Genomic DNA, 13,773 nt, shown 5'->3' on the forward strand with positions numbered 1-13,773 from the left:
GGAAACCGGTACATCTGGGCCTGACACTCCGGCCACTTGTCGTATATATACTCCTGGCGTAGCACTTCTTCGCCATCTATGATCTATGCACCTGCATCATCACATGAGTCGATGATATGCAACATATATAGTTGAGCAACAGAAAGAGACAGACTTGGCAAAAATAGAAACAACATATCATAATTTGCGCCGTAACCATGGAAAATCTTCATCATTTAACGGGATGCTCGGGTCAATATTCACTGTGAATGGAGCAATTTCATCAAACTTTTCATAATCTTCTGACATGTCTGTCTTGTCATCCACTCTCACGATGTTTCTCTTCCCAGAAAGAACTATGTGCCGCTTTGGCTCATCGTACGATGCATTCGCTTCCTTATCTTTTCTTTTTCTTGGCTTGGTAGACATGTCCTTCACATAGAAAACCTGTGCCACATCATTGGCTAGGACGAATGGTTCGTCTGCATACGCAAGATTGTTGAGATCCACTGTTGTCATTCCGTACTGCGGGTCTTCCGTTACCCCGCCTCGTGTCATATTGACCCATTTGCACCTAAACAAAGGGACCTTCAAACCACGTCGATAGTCAAGTTCCCATATGTCATGTATATAACCATAATATGTTTCCTTTCCCGTCTTGGTTTCTGCATCAAAGCGGACACCACTGTTTTGGTTGGTGCTCTTCTTATCTTGGGCGATCGTGTAAAATGTATTATCATTTATCTCGTACCCTTTGAAAGTCATTATATTCGAAGATGGTAACTGGGACAGCAAGTACAGGTCATCTTCAATAGAGGCGTCATGCATGGTACGTATCTGCAACCAGCTGGCGAAACTCCTGGTTTGTTCACGTGTAACCCAGTCATCAGACCGCTCCGGGTGTTTGGAGCGTAGCAAATTCTTGTGTTCATCCATATACGGAGCCACCAAGGCGGAATTCTGTAGAACTGTGTAGTGTGCTTTAGTGAGAGAATGTCCGTCCATACATATTATTTGTTCCCCTCCTAGCGTGCCTTTTCCATCCAGTCTGCCCTTATGCCGCGATTCAGGAACACCAATCGGCTTAAGGTAAGGAATAAAGTCAATACAAAACTCAATGACCTCCTCATTTTCATGGCCCTTGGAGATGCTTTCTTCTGGCCTAGCACGGTTATGAACATATTTCTTTAAGACTCCCATGAACCTCTCAAAGGGGAACATATTGTGTAGAAATACAGGACCCAAAATGTTAATCTCTTCGCATAGGTGAACTAGGACGTGTGTCATGATGTTGAAGAAGGATGGTGGGAACACCAACTCGAAACTGACAAGACATTGCACCAAATCATTCTCTAACCTTGGTATGATTTCTGGATCGATTACCTTCTGAGAGATTGCATTGAGAAATGCACATAGCTTCACAATGGCTAATCGAACGTTTTCCAGTAGAAGCCCCCTCAATGCAACCGGAAGCAGTTGCGTCATAATCACGTGGCAGTCATGAGATTTTAGGTTCTAGAACTTTTTCTCTGCCATGCTTATTATTCCCTTTATATTCGACGAGAAGTCAGACGGTACCTTAATACTGAGCAGGCATTCAAAAAAGATTTCCTTCTCTTCTTTGGTAAGAGTGTAGCTTGCATGACCCTGATGTATGCCGTCTTTTCCGTGCATACGTTGCTGGTCCTCCCGTGCCTCAGGTGTATCTTTTGTCTTCCCATACACGCCCAAGAAGCCAACCAGGGTCACACAAAGATTCTTCGTCACGTGCATCACGTCGATTGCGGAGTGGACCTCTAGGTATTTCCAATAGGGCAGGTCCCAAAATATAGATTTCTTCTTCCACATGGGTGCGCGTCCGTCAGCGTCATTCGGAACAGGTTGTCCACCAGGACCCTTTCCAAAGACCACCTTCAAATCCTTGACCATATCATGTACATCAGCACCAGTACGGTGGCGAGGCTTCGTCCGGTGATCCGCCTCACCTTTGAAATGCTTGCCTTTCTTTCTTACGGGATGCCTGCTCGGAAGAAATCGACGATGTCCCAGGTACACGTTCTTCTTACAATTATCCAAATATATATTGTCGGTATCGTCCAAACAGTGCGTGCATGCGCGGTATCCCTTGTTTGTCTGTCCTGAAAGGTTACTGAGAGCAGGCCAATCATTGATGGTCACGAACAGCAACGCCTTTAGGTCAAATTCTTCCCCCATGTGCTCATCCCACGCACGTACACCTGTTCCATTCCACAGTTGTAAGAGTTCTTCAACTAATGGCCTTAGGTACACACCAATGTCGTTGCCGGATTGCTTAGGGCCTTGGATGAGCACTGGCATCATAATGAACTTCCGCTTCATGCACAACCAAGGAGGAAGGTTATACAAATATAGAGTCACAGGCCAGGTGCTATGGTTGCTGCTCTGCTCCCCAAAAGGATTAATGCCATCTGCGCTTAGACCAAACCATACGCTCCTTGCGTCATCTGCAAACTCCTCCCCGTACTTTCTTTCGATTTTTCTCCACTGCGACCCGTCAGCGGGTACTCTCAACTTTCCGTCTTTCTTACGGTATTCTCTGTGCCATCGCATCGCCTTGGCATGCTCTTTGTTTTGGAACAAACGTTTCAACCGTGGTATTATAGGAGCATACCACATCACCTTGGCGGGAATCTTCTTCCTGGGGCGCTCGCCCTCGACATCACCAGGGTCATCGCGGCTGATCTTATAGCGCAATGCACCACATGCCGGGCAAGCATTCAAATCCTCGTACTCACCGCGGTAGAGGATGCAATCATTAGGGCATGCATGTATCTTCTGCACCTCTAACCCTAGAGGGCAGACAACCTTCTTTGCTTCGTACGTACTCTCAGGCAATTCGTTGTCCTTTGGAAGCATATTTTTTATCATTACCAGCAACTTTCCAAATCCCTTGTCAGATACACCATTCTCTGCCTTCCATTGCAGCAATTCCAGTGTGGTGCCCAGCTTTTTCTTGTCACCTACGCAATTCGGGTACAACAATTTTTTGTGATCCTCTAACATGCGTTGCAACTTCTTCTTCTCCAAATCACTTGCGCAGTTTCTCTTTGCATCGGCAATGGCCCGACCTAGATCATCAACGGGCTCATCTGATGCCTCTTCTTCAGCTTCTTCCCGCATTGCCGGCTCAGCTTCTTTCCACATTACCGGCTCAGCTTCTTCCCCCATTGTTGTATCATCGTATTCTGGGAACCCATGGCCAGCATAGCTGTCGTCGTCCTCTTCTTCTTCATTGTCTTCCATCATAACCCCTCTTTCTCCGTGCTTGGTCCAAACATTATAGTGGGGCATGAAACCGGACTCAAACAGGTGGACGTGAATGGTTCTTGACATAGAGTAACTGTGACCATTCTTACAGCCAGCACATGGACAAGGCATAAAACCATCCGCCCGCTTGTTTGCCTTAGCCGCAAGCAGAAAAGTATGCACGCCATTAATGAACTCGGGAGAGCATCGGTCATCGTACATCCATTGTCGGCTCATCTTCAATACACAACACCGAAAACACCAAATTAATACAATACATAAAGTTCATACAACACTTAAATGCAACAAACAAATAACTCTCTAACTAAAGCATTTAAATGCAACAACAAATGCGATCAAGATCGCAACTAAGGTAACAATTGATCCAACAGCATAATGATACCAAGCCTCACTATCGATGGCATATTTTCTAATCTTTCTAATCTTCAAGCGCATTTTCTCCATCTTGATCTTGTGATCATCGATGACATCGGCAACATGCAACTCCAATTCCATCTTCTCCCCCTCAATTCTTTTCAATTTTTCTTTCAAGTACTCGTTTTCTCTTTCAACTAAATTTAACCTCTCGACAATAGGGTCGGTTGGAATTTCCGGTTCACATACCTCCTAGAAAAAATATCTATGTCAACTTGATGGGCATAATTTGTCATAAACATGAAATGCAACTAGTTTTAAAAGAGAATATACCACATCCGAATCATAACAAGGACGAGGGCCGACGGGGACGGATATCAAAACCATGGCACTATGTATAACAAACAACGTACGGGTAAGATAATTATACGAGTAACTATATATCCAAATCACACAAACATCAATTTTTATATAAAATTTCATGAACAAGAGGCTCACCACAAGGTGGTGCCGGCGACGGGACGGTGCGGGCGATCGACGGTGGTTACGACGGAGATTTAGAAGGCACTAAGTAAACCACACCTACATATGCAAACTAAGTGTTATTTTGACCTCAATTTGCATATAAATCAAATACTACCACATATAATTCCTCCCAAATTACTAAAACCCACAATTAATCACTATATAAACCAATGCAAGAGCTAATCTAGCAATGAGAGATGAAAGGACAAAGTTGCTAACCTTTGTGATCATTTGAATGGATGGGGGCCTGTAAATCTTGACAAATTTGGGGCAAATTTTGTGATGAACTCAAGAGGAAGAAGGGAAGAACAGAGGAGAGGGAGAGGGAAAGGGGGAAGAATAGAGTGCTGGTGGACGAAGGGTTTATATAGGACGACCTTTAGTACCGGTTTGTGCCACGAACCGGTACTAAAGGTGTTGGAGGGGCCCCACTCTGACTACATCCTGCCACCACTTTCATTAGTACCGGTTCGTGGCGAACCGGTTCGTGCCACGAACCGGTACTAAAGAGCTCCTCCCGCCTAGCCGTTGGAACCGGCACTAATGGACACATTAGTGCCGGTTCTGTTACAAACCGGGACTAATGTGTCTCACACTTGACCCTTTTTTTACTAGTGGCAGCACGTACTAGCAGATACATGCAGTCCATGGTGCACGAATAAAAAACTAGATATGGAATTGCTGGACAGCTACGACTAACAGATTATTGGCGCCCGTTGACTATAGGGACACTCTCTTCGTCTAGGGGATAAGCTTTAGAGCTTGAGTATGCGGAGCAAGGCCATGGCCAATAGGTTGAGGAGGTCGAGGATGAAAATGTTCAACAGCCATGCTTGATTCTGTCCGAGAAGTGAGATGTGGCGATGGACCCAGTGGGAAATCAGGTGACCCTATCGTGCACTCAAGTACTATATGTACTTGCACTCCCATTTCTAGAAACTTCATCCACCGTGATGCAAACAGAAAAATTATTAGCCCGGAGTGCAGATGACGGATGGAAAGGTTTTTGACGAACATACACCATGGCGTTCGCACTTGCAGAAATGCCTGTCTGGGTTTTGTTCCGTGCCTGTGACAAACAAAATAACGTAGCCCATGTTGCTTTGGTGCAACGGATGAGAGGTAGCGTAGTCAACTGGTTCACGGTGGTGTGGGATGGAGGTGGTGTGGAGTTGCAGCACCGGGACATGAATGAACACATGCTTGTGAACTATGATGAAACTGAGGAATGGGGAGTGAGCACGGAGAAGAATAGTTGAGTAACAGAAACAAACAAGCCGGACGTTCAAAAAGACTGAGGGCCGGGCAGCGGGATGGAGATAGTTGTTGGGGCTGACATATACTCATTGCGCGTCTCATTTCAATGCATGAGGTTGCCTTGTGGGCCATCTGCTGGCGTGGTCAGAGGTAATACGCATGCTATACAACTTGTGTACAATGGGATGGAATTGATTATACGGGCTCGATGTATTCCAACTGCACGAATCACATGGGAACGAGTGGGCCTGATATCAACCTTGTGTGGCTGCATTTCCGCTCGTGATTTATATCGGGACATGGTGGCGCACGAGGATGGAATCTGTAGTCCATTCATTCTATGAGATTAGCAACTAATATAGTGATTGAATGAATGCCCAAACAATACGTCACGTTAATTCAGCAAATACATGCACATGGGTTGGTGGCTAGCCATCTTAAATAGAGTTGGATACAAGCGATTACACATGCAAAATATGGTCCTTACCTTTATGCCATGTTAATGTGATGCAGGCCATTTAAAACGCTGGTCCACACCATTTAAATATGTCTGTCTCAAACCCGTATGCCTTGAATGGCAATTAACAAGCGTCCGTTTTCGTTTTGGTCTGTTTTTCTCAAAGTTCATTTTTGTGCCGGTTCATCAGAGCTCTGCGTTCATTTTAATGCCTCGTGGATGATGGGACATTCCCTTAAGAATTAATGTACAAAACATACACATGTTAAGGTAAGCCGGTAGTAACAGATTTCACGGGAAGGTAACAATATTACTCCTACATAGTACAACCTTCTCCAACCTGCTCGCTGGGAGAAGATAGAACGAGAAGGTGACCATGGCATCAAGCTCAAGCAAAGGCGGAAGGTTTGCCGTCCGTTAATGTGCACTACTATAGCAAGACCTTTCCTATACATAAAATATGTGCTTCGGAGGGTTTTTGTTATCGATTTCCTAGGCTCGTTGGTAACGTAGTACATGAGCTGGCAATGTCCACCAGCTTATTCTGCACAGGTTGCATAACTGTGATGGATTAGATCATTAGAAGGAGTTGACAAACTAAACCATTCAGGCCATCGGATGAGCGGAAGGAGAGCTACCTGTTCTGAATGGATACTTGTTGAAGGAGCTAATGAACTAGATTTGAACATGGAGGGCAGTGGATCACATAATATAACACTCAGCAGTTGAACAATCAGTCTAGGAGGAGGATGAATGTGAGGGAATGAACTAGATTTTTTTTTACTAATGTTATATTTTAAAATTCAAATTGTATCTGCTTTCATGATTCATGTTAAATATGATGAATGAAGTCAACTGATTTTTCTTGTAGAAATTGAAACATGTAAAGGTTTCCGTTTTAAAATGGCAGTCTAAAACATACAGCAACACTAAAATACCACACTTCAATTTTAACAACACTGTTTCGCAAAAAAACAAACTAGATGGAGAGAGCTGGTGTGATTATGGCCTAGGTGCAGGCTTCAAATGCACTTAACATTTACGACATGTGCTTGATAAAGGATGTTTGCTCCTAGTAAATGAGTTGGGTCACGGTTATCAACCATGTGTCCCCTTATGCATTGACTGTTTTGTGTATAGAATACTGCAAGGATGAATATTCAGTATGTGATATACACTCATTAACGTATGAATATGGTACGAATCTCAGAGACATGGATGATGAGATATAGACCTCGTGCGGCACCATGTCCACTCATGATTTATCGCTTGTTTGGACGATAGCATGTTGTACAACATAGGCTTCAGGACACCCCCTTATCTAGCCACTCATTTCTGCATTGTGATTCATGTAAACACTTTTGTCTTTTTTGTTTCTCCCATATAAAACAACATTGAACTTCAAACTTTGCAGTACAACAAAATGGTCTAACTAGAATGTGAGGAAAAACTTTCGGATTTTTGGGTCTAATACAAATACTAACAATAACATTTTTTAATAAGAAAAATCTCATTTCGTATATTTATGTTTGAACCAAAAAGTCTGAAAGAGTTTTCCCACATTGTAGTTAGAATGATTTGGTGTCTTGCAAAGTTTGAAGTTCATGTGTAGGTTTATTTGGAAGAAACAAAAAAAAAAGGAAAATTTGGCGTAGTTAGTTGTATAATACATATCTCAAAGCAATATTGGAGGGTAAGGATAAGGGGTGTCCAGAAGCTTGAGCTTAAAGAGTCCACGTCCCTTGTTTGGATATGGGGATACGTAAAAAAAACAGATTTGTTTTTCTTTCGAGATGAGAACCCGATCTTCTTTACATGGCTGATAAGTTATAATATTAACGGTATAACAAACCTGACCTAGTATGTTAGGGCCTGGCTAGGGGTTAGTCGACTAAAAAGAGTTGGGTCAGTCATTGTTTTCTACATTGTTTGATGTAAAGCCAATGGTTAGATGGCCTTCTTCCACCTCCCGCCCTCCTATGTTCATCTACTTCCCGCCACCACCGGCTGAACCACATGTTTTCGCCGCTCGTGGCCGCTGAATATACCGCGCCAGCTTTGCCTTCCCCTCATCGTCGCGATGGCACCACCTCTGGCCACCTCCACTGAACTGGACCACTAGATTCTTTTCCTAGTAAGCATGTCCCGCCCCCCTTCCTCTTCCCAACACTGACAACCTTCGAACTCACCTCCGCCGGCTCACCGCTGGCTACGGCTAACCAATCTATTTTTATGTATCTAGAGAATTTTTTGTGTCAGTGGTTGCATATACTATATTGGTGCTATAATATCACATGGTGATGCTTCTTTTTTCTAGGTGGTGGGAGGGTGAAAATTTATTGACCCGGTCAAAATCATAAACCAAATCAAAAATTGAATACTTCGATTGATTGATAGAGCTTCAAAATTAGGGACCATAGTAAATTAAAAGAATTGAATAGGAGAGCTTGAGAGACCGTTGACCTGGTCAAAATCGGATGACACAATTCTAAATTGAATACGTCAATTAATTGTGAGCCCTTCAAAATTGGAAAGCATAGTGTATAATGTAAAAAAATTGAAGCAAAACTGTTGACCCGGTCAAAATCGGTCACCCAATTCTAATTGAAGACATCAATTGAATGTGAGCTCTTTAACGTAGGGAGCGGTGTTATAGAGGATGAAACATGTGGTGCACTCAATGAAAAGGTCCACGTGTGATAAGAAACAATTATCAACAGAAAGGCTACAACTACGCTTTCATCTTGTGATGTTGTCTTGCATATTGCAGGCGAATTTGTCAATTAAGCAAACACATGTAGAGCGCTTACTTAGCATGCGAGAGGTACCACTTCCGTTTCTTGAATTTTTTTATCAAATCAAGACCACGAAATAATGAAACGTTATGATATCACAGTGATTAATTTATCGAAAAAGGCTTTCACACCGCTTTATATTATAAAGCAAATCGCCCGAGCCAAACATCCAATAAGGTTCATACACACACACACAAAAGTCTCACACACAAATAAGGTAGCAAAAGGGTTAATGCTGAGGACACAGCTCAACAAACCCTGGAAACACAGCAACACACTCAGACACAACAACCTAAGGAACCGGAGGCAAATAGATCAAGGAACCGGAGGCAAATAGATCACCGATCGCTGCGTTGCTGGGACACACAAAGAGAGCAAAAATAGAGCCAGTCATTCTCTTACAAGGATGGGTCGGTCGTTGCCAAAAACTGCCTTGTGGTTAAGGTGTGCTAAAAACGAGCCTCTCTTGACATCATTTTTTTTCCTTCAATGAAGAGTCTTGTTTGCAACTACTACAACAAAAAGGCTACTACTGTGTAACAACAACCACAAAAAGGCCTTTTGGCCACAAAAAAGCCTATGGCATCACTACGTTTCTACTTTCCTCCCTACATGCAAACAAAATCCAAGCTTTTGTACAGGGGTGACAGTCAGTGTCCACGGCAAAGTAACCTGGATGGAACGAATTCAAGGACGGTCGTGGTCAATCGAGTTGCATCAAGAGATACAGAGGAGAAGGAGCACCCGGTGGTTCAGAGATTACCATGCCACTTGAACTGGAACTCGTCAGCCATAACAGTGGTCGCGAGTGACGGTACAGCATAGGCTCCCATTCCTGGCATTAACCTTACCTACTGTAGATTCCCCAGCCACTTTCCTACAAAATGTTTCTCTTGTTAATCGTGATTCCCTGACCACATTCCTGCAAAATGTTTCTCCTGTTATGGATGACAATAAGAAAAACACGATGTTAACTGCCGTATGAGACATGACAAGTTAACTGCACTATGCACATGATAAAGGTGTTTTTGAGTTGCTAAAAGGAAACAGCCTAAAAGACAACATCCATGCACAGAAGTTGACACAAATGGGTTATGTATGGAGCATTGTGACTGAATTGCTGTTCAGACATGCCATAATTTTTTTTTTCACTGAGAACCTATTGATAGAGGGAAAACTAATAAGAAGCAAAAGCAAAGCTGAGGGAATAAGTTGCAATAGAGATAGAGGGAGAACATAAAGTTTGAGTACAGAATGGTAACTAAAAGCAAAGCTAATAACTTCAGAACCACAGAGCAAACATCAAGGCAAAATGAATATGCAACAAATTATGTTTAACAAAACCACTGAAACTTCAGAACAACAAAACCACAGAACCACTGAAGTTTGAGGATAAAAATTATGTTTAATACCATAACTTGACCTAGAGCGTATATAGGTTGTCCCTTACACAGTGCAGCTGAAACAAAACACACAACAGATACTCCCTCCATCGCATAATGTAAGACGTTTTTTGACACTACACTAGTGTTAAAAAACTTCTTACATTATGAGACGGAGGGAGTAGTTCCTTGACGATATTAAACCCTCCAGACAAAATGAATACGGAGTATGCAACAAATAGTTCATACCTACAGCATGGGCAATATATAGCAAGGTTACATGATATGTAGCAAACAATATCTGAAAGAGCAAGGAGGTTGCTCACGAAACAAACTCAGCCATACTATGATCAATGAAAAACAGGGAATCTCAATTGTTGACTATACAAAACAGCATAGAGAAATATCGAAAGATAAATCAAAGTATAGATATTGACTCCCAGTCTTGAACCAAGCCTAATAACATGGCCTGAATTGCACGACACCACACCACCTCTAGCAATACAGCCTCACTTCCAGCAAACATTCCTTCCACGCCACTACATCACAAGAAAAATGCATGACAACAGACATGAACACCCAAGGGCACTTGCAAGTGGGAACTCTGTAAAAATGCGAACCACTCATGACTCGAGGGCAGGCTTTAATTTTATAAATTGTGAATGTCAGCACTACAATAGATCTATTATCCTCTCCAGCAGTAGTCCCTGTAGAATATAGAGATCTCTAGAATATATTAGCCTGATGAGCTGCATCATTATTAGCTTGCTACGATCAATACCAAAATATGTCATGCTAATCCTTGTAGCATACAAATTTACTTTCTCACGGCAGTCACAACGCCCCAAAGGCAGCTTGGTGCTACAATATTACAAGCTATAGGGCCATAATTCCACTTCTGACTAGCAACTAAAAGTCGGCAGAGACATCTGAATGAAATGGCTGGGTTGCCGCATCGTCAGACCCACTGAGAATTACTTTTCCATTCGCCACAGCTTCTGCAAGAAACAAAAGGTCTGCCTTCTGGATACCGGGCACATGCAACGGCTCCAAACTGGGAGTAATCAGTACCAGTTTATGAAGAGAGCTAGCCTTCCTCAACAAAAAAAACACCAGCTGCAGCTCATAGCGGTTCCAACTGAAATTCGTAATCTTTACCACCTTGAGGTTTTCCAAAACATCCGGTGGTGGCTCTAACCCCACATAGTCAAACGAATCCACCAAGAGCCCGCTCGGTGCAGTAGGGAGCTGCAAGCACAAACCGTGATCACTTTAGAAGCATTATGATGAAATAAAAATACAATAAAGATGTCAGTGCACTAAAATGACAACTGACTACCAACAAACTCAAACAATCAATTTTGCAAACGAACAGTTGTTAAACCTGCACAAAAAGCCTCTCCAGATTAGAACAGCCGCTGTTCTTGAGGAACACATAGATGTTTGCAAGCTCAGGGGCCTTCATTTCTAACATAATCAACTGTAGTTCCGTCATTCTTGGAAATAAGTCGCCCACCATCTTGGTCGATTGGGCATGTGAGGTTGCATTAAGCAAGGAAGACACAACCTAAGATGGCATTCAAGGTTAACAAACAGTCCATGATTCCAAATATCACAAACTAAACCGAAGTTCAGCAGAGAAATGCATACATACAAAGAGGACATTGCTGCAGATGGTGAGGGTAGCAAGTTTCGAGCAAACACGGGTTTCGAACCAGCCACTGAACACCTGATAAAGTGCAAATGTTAACAGAATTCAGTCATTTGAGTATGCTAATCATGCACACTACATGCATATGGTAACTTGTGATGAAAAATCGACAAGAACTTTTCTAATAGACAATAGACCTTCTGGCAGATGAGGACATTGCGGCTTTTCTTGATGCCGAAACGGATGTCGAGGTCGGCGAACATGGCATCGCCGGGCAGATAGAAGCAGAAACCGCCGCTGTAGCGGAACGACAGGAGGCTATAAACCACCGCGAAGTCCACACCAATGAGGGAGCTGCAGTCTATGATGGTGACGGTCCTGAGGCTGGAGAGCCCCATCGCCGGCGTCACGGCGACACGACTGATGTCCGTGCAGGAGCGCAGGCCGAGGACGCGGAGACGAGGGCACAGCGCCAGCATCCTCGCCAATTCCTGGAAGTCGAGGCGGACGGAGTGGAGGAGGACGGCCTCCAAGGCAGCGCACGGCCGGGCGGCCCTGCTGTGCAGGCCGGAGAGCCCGATGCCACGCAGCGAGAGGCGCGCGAGGGCGGGGCCGGCCGCCGCCGGGAAGGGGAAGAGGAGTGGCGTGTCCGGAGTCGCCCTCCGCAGCTCGACGCGGAGATCCTCGACGCCGCAGCGGGCGGCGGCGGCCAGGTAGCGGCCGAGCCCGTGGGGGCGGATCGAGAGGGTGTCGACGACGAGGGAGTAGCGGTCGATTCGCCCCCGCCGGCCCTGGGACTGGCGCAGCTCGAGGATGTCGAGGAGCTTGTTGCAACAAGGGGTGGAGTAGGGGCGGAGGTGGTGGTGGAGGGAGGAGGAGGGGTTCCCGTCGTCCTCCCAGCGGCGCGCCCAGAGGCCGCGCCAGGCGCGGGAGAGGGACGAGGCGAGGATGGCGGACCTGAGCGGGAGGAAGGTCAGGATGCGCAGCTGCAGCGGCTCCGGGAGCGCTGAGAGGTGGTCTACCGCCGCCGCCGGCAGCCGCGGCCTGTGGATGTCGCCGCCGATTTCCAGCGCCATTGTTCCCCACTTCAGTCTCTCACTCTGCTCTGCTCGTCGGCCAACCCCGAAGAACAAAAAGGCCAGGATGGGCCATAATCTTTTTCTGAGGCTAATTATAATTGGGCTGACTACACCCATCAAACCCATGTCCTCTTTTAGCCCATTTCCTCTCGCTGCTCTAAAAGTTCTCGCACTACTTCCCCAACTCGAAACCGGCGACGACGGAGCAGTGGCCGGCGGCAATGCCACCTTGCCGTTTGTGGCCCTTGGCCCGGTTGAGTTGAGGGTCGTGCATGACTCGGGCGCGTTGCCGCCACCATGACCTTCTCCATCGGCAACAGCTGCAGGGGGTGCTCCTGTTCTCCACATCGCATTGTCACCTTAACTTGTCTTCTACACCCTCCGTCCCTAAATATAAGACTTTTTAAAGATTTCAATATAAACTGCATACAAGTATTAATAAGTAAATCTACACTTTAAAATACGTCTATATTTTACCTGGTCATGGGCAGCTCGGCCCGGACGACCCAACCCGACTCGGCCTGAGAATCCTGGACCGGGTCGGGCCAGTGCATGCCATCGGGCCGCAATTGAAATTCCAAGTGTGGGAGCGGTCGATTAGGAAACAAGAATTAGCTACACATTCTCACTATCGATGCCAAAGAGCCAGCGGAGAGTAACGGAAAAAAAAATACTTGCATTGGTGGCGAGCACGGGGAGTGTTCGCAATTTGCAATGTTTCTCTTCTTGTCAGTTTTCCAAGATCGAGATGATATGTGGCCGTTTTGAATTTTGTTAAATCTGGCACGGATTGTGTAAGGCACTTTTGAACCTCAATGTGTTTTCGTTTTTGCATTGAATGTTCTTTCTTTAGATATTTGTTGTTCCGTTATCTTTTGATAGTGAAACCTGATCCATTTTAGATCGAATGAAAAAAAAAAGCTAGCACGGATTCGTTTATCTCTTGGTGCGCGCATTCTTTATCTTCAATGGAACTAGAAAATTGATA

At 44.8% G+C, this 13,773-nt stretch overlaps 1 protein-coding gene across 1 annotated transcript; it reads right to left on the minus strand.

The window, feature by feature from the left end:
* Positions 1-10,662: 10,662 nt before the first annotated feature.
* On the minus strand, positions 10,663-12,844 carry LOC125531951 (uncharacterized). Its single transcript, XM_048696151.2, has 4 exons — positions 11,904-12,844; positions 11,710-11,784; positions 11,440-11,622; positions 10,663-11,303 (listed from the first exon to the last, which is right to left on the minus strand). The coding sequence occupies exons 1-4, from the start codon at positions 12,780-12,782 to the stop codon at positions 10,965-10,967; spliced, it is 1,476 nt and encodes a 491-aa protein (XP_048552108.2). The 5' UTR covers positions 12,783-12,844; the 3' UTR covers positions 10,663-10,964.
* Positions 12,845-13,773: the final 929 nt, after the last annotated feature.

Source organism: Triticum urartu, chromosome 7A (assembly GCF_056163025.1).
Source record: "Triticum urartu cultivar PI428250 chromosome 7A, HENAU_Tu73, whole genome shotgun sequence".
Classification (NCBI taxonomy): Eukaryota; Viridiplantae; Streptophyta; class Magnoliopsida; order Poales; family Poaceae; genus Triticum; species Triticum urartu.

Excerpts from the sequence above, each read along its gene's own strand:
- LOC125531951 (XM_048696151.2), bottom strand. The coding sequence starts at position 12,782 with ATGGCGCTGGAAATCGGCGGCGACATCCACAGGCCGCGGCTGCCGGCG. Across the intron at positions 11,623-11,709 it reads TCTGCAGCAATGTCCTCTTT|GTTGTGTCTTCCTTGCTTAA; the intron begins GTATGTATGCAT and ends ATGCCATCTTAG. Across the intron at positions 11,304-11,439 it reads TGGAGAGGCTTTTTGTGCAG|CTCCCTACTGCACCGAGCGG; the intron begins GTTTAACAACTG and ends TTGTGCTTGCAG.